The sequence below is a fragment of the Myotis lucifugus genome, unplaced genomic scaffold, assembly GCF_000147115.1.
Source record: "Myotis lucifugus unplaced genomic scaffold, Myoluc2.0 scaffold_77, whole genome shotgun sequence".
Taxonomy (NCBI): Eukaryota; Metazoa; Chordata; class Mammalia; order Chiroptera; family Vespertilionidae; genus Myotis; species Myotis lucifugus.
The window spans coordinates 2,686,709-2,703,952 of record NW_005871125.1 but is presented as its reverse complement, the minus strand read 5'-3'; the positions used below and the strand labels follow the sequence as shown (position 1 = coordinate 2,703,952).

Sequence of the window (17,244 nt, the reverse complement as noted above, 5' to 3'; positions counted from 1 at the left end):
CAGGGGAGGGCAGTTGGGGGCACCAAGGCCTGCAGGGGAGGCAGTTGTGGGCTACCAGGCTGGAAAGGGAGGGAAGTTAGGGGCAGCCAGGCCTGCAGGGGAGGACAGTTAGGGGCAACCAGGCCTGCAGGGGATGGCAGTTAGGGGTGACCAGGCTGGCAAGGGAGGGCAGTTAGGGGTGACCAGGCCAGCAGAGGAGGGCAGTTGGGAGTGACCAGGTCTGCAAGGGAGGGCAGTTAGGGGTGACCAGGCCTAGGGGAGGGCAGTTATGGGTGACCAGGCTGGCAGGGGAGGGCAGTTAGGGGCAATCGAGCCAGCAGGGGAGCAGTTAGGCATCGATCAGGCTGGCAGGGGAGTGGTTAGGGGGTGATCAGGCTGGCAGGCAGAAGCAGTTAGGGGCAATCAGGCAGGCAGGCGAGCAATTGGGAGCCAGCAGTCCTGGATTGTGAGAGGGATGTTCGATTGCCTGTTTAGGGTGGGATCGAGCCTAAATGGGCAGTCGAACATCCCTCAAGGGGTCCCAGATTGGAGAGGGTGCAGGCTGGGCTGAGGGACACACACACACACACACACACACACACACACACACACACACACCCAGTGCACAAATTTCATGCACTGGGCCTCTAGTTGGATAATAAAATTATATAGGTTTATTTTTCTAATAGAGCCTACTTTTAAAGCCAGGCCTATATGCTGCCAAGACCTCTTCACTGCCTTCCATTTGCCTCAACATTTTTTTGAATTTAAAATAATATATTCACATTGTTCCAAACTTTCTTCTCAGTCTATTATATTTATGTCCTTAATCAAAAATATTTTTAAAATAGAGACCTAAAGAGTAATATGAAGTTAATGTGATTCTGATTAATCTCAGTATTTTATGTTGAAAAGAGTTATAGCAAATATCTAATTTGTATTAGAAATATATTTCCAGTAATACTTATAAATTGTACCCCTGTTTTCTTTTGTTCTTTGGAAGATGAATGTGAATGTAGCTAGGAGTTCAGAATAAGGAAGAAAACTGAAGGAACTGTTACCTTCATTTGAGAATTTTGAAATTGTTAGAAGAGTTTCATCTTTATCTCTACCCGCCTTTCCTCAGCATACACTTTTAATTTTCTCTTGGCTTCCTTATAATTAAGGATTTTCACTTGTTTGGTCCTAGACTCCCTAAAAATTTTATAATGGCATTGACATTCTTCCCAGTAAAATGTTGTATATGCACACTATTTTGCATGTAATTTCAGGGATATGTGAGCCCCAGTAAGAACCCTTGTATTAATATTATATATAAATGGTATGTATTGAACCCTGCCGGTGTGGCTCAGTGGTTGAGCATAGACCTAGGAACCAGGAGGTCACAGTTCGATTCCCGGTCAGGGCACATGCTTGGGTTATGGTCTCAATCCCGATCGGGGGGCATGCAGGAGGCAGCCGATCAATGATTTCTCTCTCCATTGATATTTCTTTCTCTCTCTCCCTCTCCCTTCCTCTATGAAATCAATAAAAATATATTTTTAAAATGGTGTATATTGAGAAAAATCTTTGTTTAGAATTAAATTTATACTTTTTCCTGCTAAATGGCACATCTCAAATAATAGTGATTAAATCAGTTTATAACAAATAAATTACCACATAAAACTTGAGTGCAGTCATTATGATGAGACACATGACAGCTTCAGATTCCAGCTTCACACTTCAACACTTCTACAGTAGCATTTCCCAATGTTAAAAAAACACCAAACTGCTTTCCTGTGTCATCCTTCTCCTTGCTGTCATCACTTTCAACACTGTTGCTAAATGTTATGGACTGCCATTACTATACACAGACATGAAAACACACACACAGAGATTCATTATTAGATTATTTATCAGTTCTTATAAATTATTAATTAATTGCTTCTTAATGGGATTGAATTCTTATTAATGACATTGACTTGTCTAGTAATGACAGTTTTCTCCTTGCCCTTTCTCTTACATCTGAAAAAATAGTAATGACAGTTTATCTTTAGAGAAACTCTTTCCTTCTCCAAACAAGTATATTGACAAGACAGTTCAGCCACCGTTAGGGTAGGAGATCCACTCCCATACAGCCTCCCAGGGTACAGATGGTGACTTTTCAATACCATCTGTTCGTTATTTCTTCATAGCCATCTATAATTTCTCCCCCTCCATGAAAACTGAAAAGGAAAAAATAAAGGCCTAGTTTTAGAGTTCCTGGAAATTAGCTGCTCACTTTTTTTCCTATAATCCAGGAAAGGTTATGGCTCTTCTCCTTTCTAAATATCCCAGTCATTAGCTTACATAGTCACTTCATATTTCTTGGTGCTAACTGCTATGCAATTCACAAGTAACAGGAGAACATTTTATTAGTCTACTTTGTATACTTGAAAAAATAATCACATAAAGCAATCTGTTGGTTTTTTTTGAACATATATTTTATTGATTTTTTACAGAGAGGAAGGGAGAGGGATAGAGAGTTAGAAACATCAATGAGAGAGGAACATCGATCAGCTGCCTCCTGCACACCTCCTACTGGGGATGTGCCCGCCACCAAGGTACATGCCCTTGACCAGAATCGAACCTGGGACCCTTCAGTCCGCAGGTCGGTGCTCTATCCACTGAGCCAAACTGGTCAGGGTGCAATCTGTTCTTTTACTTCCTTTAACTTTGTATAAACCTAAATAGTCTACTTATTCCTTGTAAGTAGAAGCTCAGTCTTTGTTTACCTTCTCTTGTAGAAGCCACTGGTATTTTTTTCCTTCTGATATTAAGCAGATGGGAAGGTAATACCTAGTAGTTGAAACAGTCCTGAAGCATGCCATAGCAAGCAATGCTAAAAGCTGACAGAAATATTAGTTCTTGACCTTGGCAAATACTTTCTAAATTTTTCTTTGTTAGCTTTTGTCCTCTTCATCTCCAGTTAAGATCTTTGCTTACTGGAGGGACGAGATTTGCTTTAGACTCTATGTAGTTGTCACATTGTGATGCATAGTGTTCTACTACTCCTATATCATAGAATTTTGACTTGTGACTAAACAAAAGACTCGAGAAGAGAAATGACTGAAAGGTATAGATACTATTGCCCTATGGATTTATTTTTAAAAGATCAAGACCTATGAACAAGTATAAGGTAAAGAGTTTGCTTAAATACTGTTTTAGAATTACTTGCCCATGTTTTTATTTTTTCTTGACCTTATACAATTGTAGTGCTTCTCATTGTCCTTTAGTGAGATATTTTTCCTTCTCTTAGTCCTTGTGTGTTATTGGTAGTATTCGTGTGATAATCCCCTATATGAACATTGGTAGGCATAAATTGAGTTCCTGAACTACAGGTAATTCCTTTCTAAGCATCAGGGTAACTTTGCTCCATATTCTTTGTTTAATATTCATATTTCAATATTGATGTCTCTCTACTGACCAACTTTTCAATCTGTACTATCTTTTAAATTTATATTTCCAAAGCAAGAGTTATAGTTTTTGTTGGTTATAGTAGCTAGTTGTAGGTTACAGGACCTCTCCCAGGTAACAGTCAAGTGAAACTCTGAACATCATCAGGAGAATCACATAACGGCTGAGGCAGATGCCAGAAGTATCATATATATTCTCCCTTGATCCTCACTTTAACTCATACTGTTATCCCTAAATTAGACTTGGTTGCTAAAATCTAAGAAATCAGATTTCTTCTATGCTCGTTTTGAGTTGTGCATACTTTTAGAATGCTGTAAAGGTCTACTTTGGGTTATGTATTGGAGGTACCACCACTGTTTACAATAACATTTATTGCTTGGTCATACTGTTTATATTAGAGTCATTTCATTCTTTAAATTAGAATTTCCATGGAGTAACTTTTTTGTGTGTTTGATTTTTTTAAATTTCTTTATTGATTAAGGTATTACATGTGTCCTTATCCCCCCCATTCTCCCCCTCCCCATCTCCCCCACTCATGCCCTCACCCCCTTGTTTTCTGTGTCCATTGGTTAGGCATGCATACAGGTCCTTTGGTTGATCTCTCCCTCTTACCCCCACCCTCCCCTACCTTCCCTCTGAGGTTTGACGGTCTGATCGATGCTTCTCTGTCTCTGGATCTGTTTTTGTCATCAGTTTATGTTGTTCATTATACATGGAGTGACTTTAAAAGGGGATTGGTGTCCATTGCTTAGAATACATTTCAGCTGATTTGGTACTATTTAATTAATTTTAGGATATAATTGAATGTTAAAGTTTCATGAATGAAATATAATCATATCAATCTCATTCTTTTCTTTTTAAATTGCTTTTAATAGCATACTGCCTCTCTTTACCTCCTCTTCTGTCTAGGCTTTCAAGTGTAGCACTCAAAACGGATAGTTTTTTTTCTTTAAGGAAAGATCATATACGTGGGGAGAAGTTTCAAGGTACAATTTGTAATAATTTAACATTCTACATGTGTATGTTTTTTGTTTGCTTTTTGCTTTGGGGGTTTGTTTTTGTTCTTACTTTAAGGATAGCACAATATCCTCTGTGTATTATGATTTCGTCTGGGAAAATTTTGCTCATTAGGGTTACCACTAGCCCATTTAGTACCTTTTTGTACATTAGGAAAAGGGGCCTTTCCCCTGGGAACAAGACCTCACAAGAAAATGTATTGCAACTGGATTTTGGCCCCTGCTCACCCGTGGCCAAGTGTTCTTGTGTAGCAAACAAAATGCATTACCTTGCATGGTACAAATTCAGATTCTGAACTTTGTACTGCTTTGGATTTGTTTTGAAAATTCCATTATAGTTAAAGTAGCTCATAGTTTAAAAAAATGTATGTGTATGTAAAATTATATAACTAAAAGTATAGCAGAAGAGGTAAAATAGTGTTTCCTTTGCAGAACAGTATGAAAATAGATGATGTTTTACTTCAAGTGTAGTATTATTTTACAATTTTTTAAATTGAGAAGTATTAGTTTATTTCCCATAACATTTAGACATTCTGATTCCGTAATTAATGCGTCAGCATGTTATGCAATTAATTGTTTAGTGCTTTGTGTTAATAGTATTATAAGTCATGTAATGAAACGTTTGTGTTTTTTTCTTTTTTCTGTTTAATCAGGTACTTTGGTCTGGGAAGCCATATGGTTCATCTCGGAGTATTGTACGGAAAATTGGTACTAATTTATCTCTGATCCAGTGTCCCAGAGTTCAGTTTCAGGTACTATATATTTAAAAATTTTTGTATTAGTGTTTGTATTAGGAATATAAATAGGCAAAATAGCTTTACTAGTATTTGTTAAACTTTTCCTCCTATTAATGCTACTATCAGTAAAATAAAAGAGAATTTTTATCAATCATAGTCAAGTCTTTCTAATCTTAGTTCCTCTTAGAAGTGATAATTCAAGATCTTTAAGACATTTACCCTTCTTAAGAATACATATGTGAGGATTTAGAAACACATAAGAAGCCAAGCAGTTGTTACTTCCCAGGTGGCCTCGAAGGTAGGCTTTATATTACTTCAGGAGATTCAGGTACCACCATTATTTTCTTTAGTTATTACACTTTCCTCTTTGGATAGCCACTCTGTTTCTCTTGTTTATTTTTAGATGTCTCTGTGCATGCCTTATAAGTTGATTTCCCCATCCTTTGTTTAAAGCTTAGCATTAATTTTGGGAACTACTGCCTTGGCAACAACTGTGTTAAGACAGAGGTAATTGTAGTTCTCTGAATGAGGTGATAGTCAAACACTGAATTAGGATTACTTTTGAATGCTCAGGTCTTAGTCTCTTTAGCACCAAATCAGGGGCAACTCTACTCTTTGCTTGGAGGTAAATTGCTATTTTCTTGATTTGGGCTTTTGTTCCTTATTTGTTCCTGGTATAGTGTTAAACGTGCTTTGTTTTTCATTAATTTAGCACAAGAGTTATACACAAAACCTTTTAGTTCAACATTTAAGTTCAGCAGATATCTATACCAATTTAAAATAGTAGATTGGCATATAAAATGCAGAAGATAAATTTAACTCATCGCTCATCGTTCAAAAGTGTCCCTATGAGCTTATTTGATATTTTGTCATACTCATAAATCACTCTTCCTGGTAGATAGAAGTAAAAAAACCCAAACCTGTTCCTGAGTAAGTGGTAGCAATTAGTGTTTGTCAGTTTGACTAACAGGTTGCTCATTGTTGTGCTATAGTCCTGCTTACAAATTGACTGGCAAAACTTTTGTGTATCAATCTAGAAACTGACAACTTAGAAATTTCTAATAAGTAATTTTGATCAAACAATAGGCTTTAAAAAATAATAATCAAAATGAAGAAATCTGTGGTAGTGAATCTCTCCAGCATAATTCTGAGAATTCAGTTCACTTAACTTCCTTCAAATAACTATTGTTTTAACTAAGGCTTGTTAATTTTTTTTTCTGATTTGCTCAGTTCCATTCAGTTTTTCTTTTTACATATTTGTCTACTTAAACTAATGGCAGAAGACCTTGCTTCAACATTTGTGTTCATGTAGCTAGAGATATGTAACAGGACATGGGGATAATCTAGCATTTTCTGATAGCAAGCAACCCAAATCTGCCTTGACAGTCAGTGGGCTGAAGTACTAGAACCAAGTACATTTCCTGGGAAGGAAGTAACAGTTTCTCAGTCACTGAAAAGACTATGAGTAGAATAAAACTGTTAGATTTAGTACAGGAGCTGCATTTGAAAAGAGATGAATTAACATAAGGAGAGGAGTAAAGTAAGAGAAATATTGGTCACTTACTTGAGAATGTAGTGGAAGACATTTGTTTATACTGAGACTTTTAATTCCAGGCAGTTTTGTTGTATACTGAGTCTTTTCAAATTAAACATCAATATTAAAGTGGGTATTTTATTTGCTACTTACTTATTATAAATAGGCTGTTTTTACTCTGTATTTTCTATTTTTTAAATACATCTATCAGAAATATTAAAAATGTAGAGTCTTCAAAAAACATAAAGGATGCAATTTAGAATAATACAATTGAAAATGCATTTTTGCTATTTTTCTGGCTCATTCGGGGGCTTGATGGATGTGGAATGTATTTGAACTGTCTAGGAGTCCAACATGAGTAAATACTACTATAGAAAGTGTGGAATTGGGGAGTCACAGTTGGACCCAGGCATACTGTTTCTTACTTCCTAGGTTATTTTGAGAGACACACACATGTTCCTCTCTCTTGTTGTTCTTCTCCCTTTTCCTGTTCACCCCAGACCCCCTCACTCCCATTCTTGGTGTGTCATGAATAGAAAGCATCAATATTCAAACATTAAGCTGAGTCTCGTTTAGAATATTTGAGTGCTACATACTTCAGATTAGTGCTCTTTATACAGGTACACCTCTTGGCCTAACTGATGTCACTGTATGTCATCATTTGAAAATACAGAACTTCTGTTTTCAGTTTTTCTTACTGTGGTAGGAATTGGTAAAAAAGAAAAAAAAGAAAAAGGAATAACTCTGTAAGAAAAAAGCTAGAGATTATTATTTTACTGTGTTCATTTTAAGAATACATATTTTGTATTTAGCTATAAACAAATGGTGGTAAAATAGAGTGAAGCTGTTTATTAGTACATTCTTTTTGGCAAGAAACTGAGAGCATCCTCATACCAGTGTGTTTTTTTGTGAAGAGTCACATGCAGACAGAATGAATTTTTAAAATATTTCATTCTAAGTATTTCAGTTTTTGAACATGCTTTGGATATTTCTTTTTTTCATTTTAAATGAATCAATTTCCTTAGTGTAGTTTTACATTGTCATAATATTTTAAATTATCTGAAGTTACTTCAGTAAAATATTTCAAATATAATTGGATGTTAGATTATTTAAATGGTATAAAATGTTCAATTGAATTGCTTAGAATAGTAAAAATAAAAATACAATACTATTGCTGAGTTTTTGCTCTGAATGAAATGCTTTTCCACACTTTTTGAAAGGAATTTGGATACTTATAAATCAATAAGCACTAATTTTAATTTTAAATTTTATAATGCCCTCGATTTAAAAATAAATTCCTTTCACTGTTGTTTTTCCTACCCTACTAACAATAGCCATGGTAGGACAGGACCTTGCTGGAGCCTTCAGTAAGTGGCCTTTTCTTTTTCAAACTTCCCATCAGTCATCCATGCATGTCAGTAGTGGCATCTAAATCATATTTCAAAAATTCCATATTGTCAGTCCCCTTGCCTGCACTGACTTCATCTTAACTGGTCTTTGACTAATTGAGTTGTTCTTCCCATTCCATGAAATGGGCTTTTTTTTTTTTTTGTCTTTGCAAGTTATTAATCTGTTTGAAGAGAAGCCATAACCATATACTACAGGGACCAACCATTGGATGATGGGGTTTATAAGCTCAGTAGGCTTATGAAGTATATATATGTTTAATGACATATTTTAACACAAATATGTGCCTGCAACCAAGGTACATGCCCCTGACCAGAATCGAACCCGGGACCCTTCAGTCCCCAGGCCGACGCTCCATCCACTGAGCCAAACTGATCAGGGCAACCTTTTTGATAAATACATTAATAAGTAAATTTCTCTGGCCTTTTAAATTATATTTTTTAATATTTTTAAAATTTATTTCAGAGAGGAAGGAAGAGGGAGAGAGAGGTAGAAACATCAATGATGAGAGAGAATCATTGATTGGCTGCTTTCTGGATGCAACCTGGGCATATGCCCTGGCCGGGAAACAAACCATGACCTCTTGGTTCATAGGTCGACTCTCAATCACTGAGTCACTTTTTAAATCACTTCATATTCTTTTTCACTTAAACTCCATCCAACTTGTTGGAAGTATTATAGTAATCTGATAAGTTTATTTTTAAGTTATTATCCATTGACCATGTGGCTCTGAGGCATTATAACTAAACTTTAATTCAATTAAATTATATTTCCAATTTTTCAAGGTAAATCTCAGAACTTGCATGCTTTTTCTTTGTTGTATCTATTTAAAAATACTCAGTTCCTTCCTCTATGTGTTTAAGATTAGCTAGAGAATTCTGTTCTGCTACTTGTATTTTTTGTTCCTTAATATAGTTAATACTTTTATTTAAAAATCATGAGCTTTAAGGATTTTAAAAAATCTATTTTTGACATTATAACAGTATATCTATAAATATCCATTTAAACAATTCCCAGATTTAGCACAAATTGATTACTTGTTCTTGTTCCTATACTTTTTTTAAGCTAGATCTCTTCAGAAAAAATGATATTTAATGCTTAAATTTGAAAAATGTTCTTAATGTTTTAGGATGACCAGAGTTTGTGTTTGTTGTTTTTTTAAAATCATTTGACCTATAAAATAAAAATTGATCCCAGCTGGCGTGGCTCAGTGTTTGAGTGTTACCTATGAACCAGGAGGTCATGGTTCGATTCCTACTTACACTCATGGGTCAGTAGCAGGTCATGCCAGGGCACATGCATGGGTTGCAGGCTCAATCCTCAGTGGAAGGTGTTCAGGAGGCAGCCGATCAATGATTCTCTCTTATATTGCTGTTTCTCTCTCTGTCTCCCTCTCTGAAGTCAATAAAAAATATATTTTTTAAAAAATGAAAAAGGTAAATTATAATTCAAAGATTATCATACATTATTAGGCAACATACGATGTAACTAATGGTCCCTTTCATGGGGACCTTTAATAGAAATGAAACTGCCCGTATGTTTGAAACACTAAAACTGATGATTTTCATTTAGGTCATTAAAAAGTTTTATTCTAATATTTTGGTGCCAGATGACAATCTTTCCCTATTTATAACTTACAGCTTACCAGCCCCACAACAGAATGGAGCCCCAGTCACCCAGGAGAGGATGCAGTGGCATCTTTAGCTGATGTTGGATGGGTAGCCGAAGAAGAAGGAGAGTGCTCAACAAGACGAAGGTCAGTCTGGAAACCTATGAGAACTGAGATAGGATATTTATCATTTTAAAAGATGTTATCTTTGCGGTATTTACTTTTAATAGCTGAATTTGGTCTCTAGTAATTAACCCAGGTTTTCTTTTTAGCAGTCATCTGTTCTGTTTATTTTAAAGACTCAGTATTTATAAATTTCCTAAAGACATAGAACTATTGTGTCCGTAAGAATTGCAGAATTCCCTGTTAGAAGTTCTAATATGAGAGAACTGTCATAAATATGTTTATATAAGTATAGTACTAAAATGGTATTATTGGTGTAGAAAAATCAGTGTGGGTTGTATTAGAGAATTTGTGTAATCATTGGAGAATAAGTCCTAAAAATTCTGAATCTGAGTTATGATTCAAAGGAAACTATATGTAAGAGTTAGACAGTGACTTCCATTTATTTGAAAGAGCCGGAATAAAGTATTACTATGGCTCAATCTAATAAACAATTATTCCACATATTCAACTCTTCATTCTTAGGCATTGAGGATACAGAGATTAAAATAAGACATAGTCCTAGTTTTCTAGGAATACTTGGTGTGCTAGAGGAGATTAAAGAAGAAATCAATAATATTAATACTGTAAAGTCGACTAAATACAGAAGGCTGCTGTGGGATGAGAGAGGTTTGGCCAGGCTTCTCAAAGAAGGGGATGTTAGAGCTGAGGGTCAGTAGGAGCCAAAAAGATTGAGTTCCTGGGTCTGTTGCTTCTTGCTATGGTCTGGGAGTGGTAGCTCTTTAAGAATTCTTTTCCCCTTGCTTATACTCCTTTGCGACCCATGAGTGTAAGTAGTATCACTGGCCACCAGAGTCCGGTGATCTAGAAGTGTCCCCTGGTGCAGCTTAAAAATCAAGGTGCCTTACAAGGGTGTACGCATCTTTTGGGGGAGATATTAAGTAACTGGAGCGAGACAGAGGAAGAGTGCAAAGATTGCATCTACTGGCCTGTGTTCCCTGAGAGACTCTGTAGGCCTCTAGATGTGTGCCAAACCTGAAGTCTGTCCTTCAGGCCAGAGCTCCTGAAGGAGCATATAGGCCTTCTCAGAAAGACTGGGGATGTTTCAGTCTGCTGTCTGTGCAGTGCCCTGAGGATGGTAGTTGGCCAAGACCTGTCTCTGATTTTTACAGTCCTATGGGAACCAGGAATGCAAGACTTCCTTGCCTTCAGAGCCAGGTGATCAAGGGTTGTCCCCTGGTGGCAGCCACAAAATATGGGGCATTAGACATAAAAAATCTGGGCATAGACTCTATGAAAGAGCCTCTCAGGAAGATACTGGTTCTCTGGAGCAGGGCAGAAGGGAAGGTTAAAGATGGTACCTATGGGGTACCCTCTGAAGCTATGAGCAGAAGGCCTAAGGTATTTTTTGGGGGGGAGAGGAGGGATGACACTTACAGTTGGTACAGTTCGTGCCTGCCAGCTTCCATCCCCAGAATATATCCTAGCAGACCCCTAGGTGTGTAGGCTAGATCAGCGGTCGCCAACTGGTGGTCCGTGAGGTCTGAAAGGTTGGCGACCGCTGGGTTAGATGACTGCCCCGCAGGCCCATACTTTAAGATTAGCAAATGAGCCCTCACCAGTTTGGCTCAGTGGATAGAGCGTCGACCTGTGGACTGAAAGGTCCCAGGTTCGATTCCAGTCAAGGGCATGTACCTTGGTTGCGGGCACATCCCCAGTAGGAGGTGTGCAGGAGGCAGCTGATCGATGTTCCTCTCTCATCGATGTTTCTAACTCTCTATCCCTCTCCCTTCCTCTCTGTAAAAAATCAATAAAATATATTTTTTAAAAAAGAAAATGGAAAAAAAAGATTAGCAAATGAGACTTTTACATAAAGTCCAGGCAGGATGATCAGCAGCTTCTGTGTTAGACCCTGGGGTGAGTCCCAGCATGAGAGCAAATTTAAGGGCCATTTCTCAGATCACTATAGCCTTGTGGGTCTCTTGAACACTGTTGGGTAGACGTTTTCGGTGCTCATCTCTGAGATGCAGGTCTTAAAAGTTGGGGTACCCAATGTGGTGTTCAGACTCTGCTCCACAGGAAGAAGCTGTGGGTTTTGAGTTCTCTTCTCAGTGTGGGTCACTGCTCCTGGGGTGGGGTTTATTAAGAGATTGTGTCTCAGCCTCTCCAGCTTTAGTGCTATTTTTGTTTAGTGCTGTTTTTGTTGTTCAGCTAGATTTTACTTTTCAGAGGAAACTGTTCCATACATAGCTGTAGATTTGGTATATTCACTGGAGGAGGTGAGTTTAGGATTTTCCTATTCTTCCTGTGTTGCCATCTTGAACCAGAACTCAATATTCCTGAGTATGGCAGGACCAGTTTATTTCACCATGCATCAGTTGATGGACATTTGGCTTGTGTACAGGATTTTTGAATTAGCATAAATTTTCATTTCTCTAGATTAAATGCAATTTCTGGGTCATATAAGTCATAAGGTGGTTGCATGTTTATTTATTTATTATTTTTAATAATTCTTTATTGTTGAAAGTATTACATATGTTCCCCCTTCCCCCCCATTGACCCCTCCAGCCCGCCCCTGCCCCCTGCCCCGGGCCTTCAGCAGCCTATTGCCTGTGTCCATGGGTTATGCATATATGCATACAAGGTCTTTGGTTGATTACTTCCCACCTACCTCCCCTCCCCTGCCTTCCCTCTGAGATTCCACACTCTGTTCCATGCTTCCATGTCTCTGGATCCACTCCGTTCATCAGTTTATTTTGTTACTTAGATTCCACATATGAGTGTGATCATGTGATATTTGTCTTTCTCTGACTGACTTATTTCACTTAGCATGATATTCTCCAGGTTCCTCCATGCTGTCTCAAAGGGTAAGAGATTCTTCTTTTTTACTGCTACATAGTATTCTATGGTATCAATGTACCACAGTTTTTTTATCCACTCATATACTGATGGGCACTTAGGCTGTTTCCAGATCTTAGCTATTGTAAATTGCTATGAACATAGGGGTGCATACATTCTTTCTGATTGGTATTTCGGGTTTCTTAGGATATATTCCTAAAAGTGGGATCACTGAGTCAAATGGCAGTTCCATATTTAATTTTTTGAGGAAACTCCATACTGTTTTCCATAATGGCTGCACCATCTGCATTCCCACCAGCAGTGTACGAGGGTTCCCTTTTCTCCACATCCTCGCCAGCACTTGTCATTTGTTGATTTGTTGATGGTAGCCGTTCTTACAGGTGTGAGGTGATAACTCGTTGTTTGAATTTGCATCTCTCTGTTGATCAGTGACTTTGAGCATTTTTTCATATGTCTCTTGGCCATCTGTATGTCCTCTTTGGAAAAGTGTTTATTTAGGTCCATTGCTCATTTTTAAAATTAGATTGTTTGTCTTCCTTTTGTTAAGTTGTATGAGTTCCTTATATATTTTGGATATTAACCCTTTATCAAATGTACCATTGCCAAATATGTTCTCCCATGCAGTGGTCTCCCTTTTTGTTTTGTTGATAGTTTCTTTTGCTGTGCAGAAGCTTTTTATTTTGATGTAGTCCCATTTGTTTATTTTCTCCTTAGTTCTCCATTGTTGTAGGAGATGTATCTGTAAACAGATTGCTGTGAGAGATGTCTGAGATTTTGCTGACTTTGGTTTCTAGGATTTTTATGGCTTCACAACTTACATTTAAGTCTTTCATCCACTTTGACTTTATTCTTGTGTATGGTGCAAGTTGGTGGTCTAGATTCATTTTTTGACATGTATCTGTCCAATTTTCCTAACACCATTTATTGAAGAGACTGTCTTGACTCCATTGTATGCTCTTGCCTCCTTTCTCAAATATTAATTGAACATAATGGCTTATATCGATTTCTGGGGTCGGTTATGGTGGCTTTGTAGTATAACTTGAAATCTGGTATTGTGATTCCTCCAACTTTGTTTTTCTTTCTCAAGATTGCTGCAGCTATTTGGAATCTTTTTTGATCCCATGTAAATGTTTTGAGTATTTGTTCTAGATCTGTGAAATATGCAGGTGGTATTTTTAATAGGGATTTCATTGAGTCTGTAGATTGCCTTGGGTAGTATGGACATTTTAATGATGTTGATTCTACCAATCCATGAACATGGTATATTCTTCCACTTGTTTATATCTTCTCTTTTTTTCAACATCCTGTAGTTTTCCAAGTACAGGTCTTTTGCCTCCTTGGTTAAGTTTATTCCTAAGTATATTACTTTTTTGGTTAAAGTGCAATGATAAATGGGATTGTTTGTTTAGTTTCTCTTTCTGATAATTCCTTATACTATATAATAAAAGGGTAATACGCAAATCGACCAAATGGCAGAACGACCGGTCGCTATGACACACTCTGACCACCATGGGGCAGATGCTCATTGCAGGAACTGTCCCCTGGTGGTCAGTGCGCTCCCACGGGGGAGCGCCGCTCAGCTACAAACTTGGCTGACTAAGGGTGTCTGATTGACAGCTTAGGCCCATTTCCCGGCCTAAGCCATCAGTTGAATATCCCCCAAAGGCTCCCGGACTGCTAAAGGGCGCAGGCTGGGCTGAGGGGGACACCCCCTCCAGTACACAAATGTCGTGCACTGGGTCTTTAGTTGGTGTATAAAAAAGTCATAGATTTTTGGGTGTTGACTTTGTATCCTACTACATTGCCAAATTCATTTATTAAATTTAGTAGTTTTTTGGTGGAGTCTTTAGGGTTTTCTGTGTACAGTATCATGCCATCTGTGAATAATGAGAGTTTTACTTCCTCCTTTCCAATTTGGATGCCTTTTATTTCTTGTCTGATTGCTATGGCCAGGACTTCCAGTACTAGCCTATATAATAAAAGGCTAATACGCAAATCGACCGAATGGCGGAATGACCGGTCAATATGATGTGCACTGACTTCCAGGGGGCAGATGCTCAACATAGGAGCTGCCCTCTGGTGGTCAGTGTGCTCCCACAGGGGAAGCAGCACTCAGCCAGAAGCCAGGCTCATGGCTGGCGAGCGCAGCAGCGGGATGGGAGCCTCTCCTGCCTCCGCAGCAGCGCTAAGGATGTCCAACTGCCTGACTGTGAGAAGGCGCAGGCTGGGCTGAGGGGAGGCCCCCCCCCCCAAGTGCACGAATTTTGTGCACCAGGCCTCTAGTGTTGAATAAGAGTGAAAGGGGACATCCCTCTCTTGTTCCTATTCTTAGGCGAAATGGTTTTAGTTTTTGCCCATTGAGTATGATGTTCACTGTAGGTTTGTCATATATGGCCTTTATCATGTTGAGGTATGCTCTCTCCCCACTTTGCTGAGAGTTTTTATCAAGAATGGGTGTTGGATCTTGTTGAATGCTTTCTCTGCATCTATTGATATGATCATGTGATTTTTGTCCTTCAGTTTATGTGATGTATCATGTTTATTGATTTGCAAATATTGTACCAGCATTTCGTCCCTGGGATAAATCCCACCTGGCCATGCTGTATGATCTTTTTAATATATTGCTGGTTCCGATTTGCTAATATTTTGTTGAGGATATTAGCATCTATGTTTATCAGGGATATTGGCCTGGAATTTTCTTTTTTTGTAGTGTCTTTATCAGGTTTTGGAATTAGGGTAACACTGGCCTCATAAAAAGAGCTTGGAAGTGTTCCTTCCTCTTGGATTTTTTGGAATAGTTTAAAGAGTATAGGTGTTAGTCTTCTTTGATGTTTAGTAAAACTCCCCCTGTGAAGCTGTCCGGACCTGTACTTTTGATTGTTGGGATTTTTTTTTATCGCTGCTTCCATTTTATCAGTTGAATACTAGTACTCTTACCAGGCAATTTGAGTCTTTGTCACTGATTAATGTCACAGTATTGTGTCTCTGGGGAAATAGCACACATAAGAGTCTTTCATAATTGATTAATTGTACAAATGATTGTTTTCAAATGCACTGAAGTTCAGTTTTTTAAAAATTTCTAAATTGTATTAATCTCTACCTTCTATGAAGAATTGTTAAAGATAACATGAGAAAACCCTTAGCAAAGTGGCATGCACACAGTAAGGCCTCTTTTTTTTTTCCTTTTCTATGCACATTTTCTTTTTTTTTTTTTTTAATATATTATATTGATTCTCCACAGAGAGGAAGGGAGAGGGATAGAGAGTTAGAAACATCGATGAGAGAGAAACATCGACCAGCCGCCTCCTGCACACCCCCCACTGGGGATGTGCACGCAACCCAGGTACATGTCCTTGACCGGAATCGAACCTGGGACCTTTCAGTCTGCAGGCCGACGCTCTATCCACTGAGCCAAACTGGTCAGGACTCTATGCACATTTTGATTTCCTTTTAAATTCATAGAATGGCCTCAGAATTAGAAATCTCATTTTTATAAGAAGCACAGAGATTCTTTGAAAGAATCTATAACTGATTATCTTGTCTAAGATAATTGATTTCTTCTCTTTCGTAATAAAACCCTAAGGGGAATGTGTAGTCTTTTGATAAATACACAGCATAATACTTGCACTATCATATAAACTCTTTAGCTTCTAGTAGACATAGCTATTGTCATGTAGTGGAGTAACTTTTGGAGTAGAAGATCATTATTTAAGGAATATTGAAATATTTCAGGTTGAACTCTGGTTTGGTCATTCTATGTTAATACCTTAATTTCTAATTTTATCTAATTCTTGAATCTGAGTGCCTCATACATATCAAACTGAATATTTATTAAAAGTTTATAGGTTCACAGGATTGAAGTCATTACAGGTAAACCCTTTTCGTACACCAGAATGTTTGTAATCTAATTGCCAAGATGAATATATTTACAAAAACTGGTAATATAAGAGTAGTAACTAAAGTGAGACTGAGGGCTTTGATTAAAGATATCCAGCTTTTAATTTTTCAAATTTGAATATTAAGTGTAAAATGGAATGTGCTGTTTTTTAAGGAGTGTTGGAGAACCCCAATCTCATAAAGCATGACTATGAGTAACTAGACTCCAAAGGAAATGACTCAGCAAGCAGCCAGGCCACAGTTCAGTAGGTGCGACTGAGTGTAGACCGGGAGACTGACCCCTCCCCGCCCCCTCATGGGTTGGAGCAGGAGTTTTCCACTCACAACAAACAGCAGGTGTTATTCGTTCCCATTTTAATCTTAATTACTTGACACTAGACATTAACTGATAATGTACATCAGTAAAATACTAGATTCAAGGGAGAAACATTTCTATTATCATTTTTAGTAAGATATGACTTATAAAATACAAGAGACTTGTGTTGAGCAGAACCTACAACAGCTAATGCCACGAATCCCAGTAGTGCTCTGGGTCTGTGTCCTTGCCAACTCCCCACTATAAATCCTTTCAGGGATTACCCCCTCAGTCAAAATAATTTCCCCAGTCCAGTTGTCTTTACTCAACTACTTGCTCATTTAAAAAAAATT

General features: G+C 37.9%; 1 protein-coding gene across 5 annotated transcripts in view; it reads left to right on the top strand.

Moving 5' to 3' along the window:
• The window catches only part of MTFR1 (mitochondrial fission regulator 1), a 56,064-nt gene that overhangs the window by 29,398 nt on the left and 9,422 nt on the right, over window positions 1-17,244 (top strand). For all 5 annotated transcript variants that reach the window (XM_014457490.2, XM_006090619.3, XM_006090618.3 and 2 more), the window contains 2 exons: window positions 5,084-5,182; window positions 9,749-9,864. In XM_014457490.2, coding sequence (XP_014312976.1) covers window positions 5,084-5,182; window positions 9,749-9,864 — 215 coding nt within the window. The remainder of the gene's footprint in view (window positions 1-5,083; window positions 5,183-9,748; window positions 9,865-17,244) is intronic.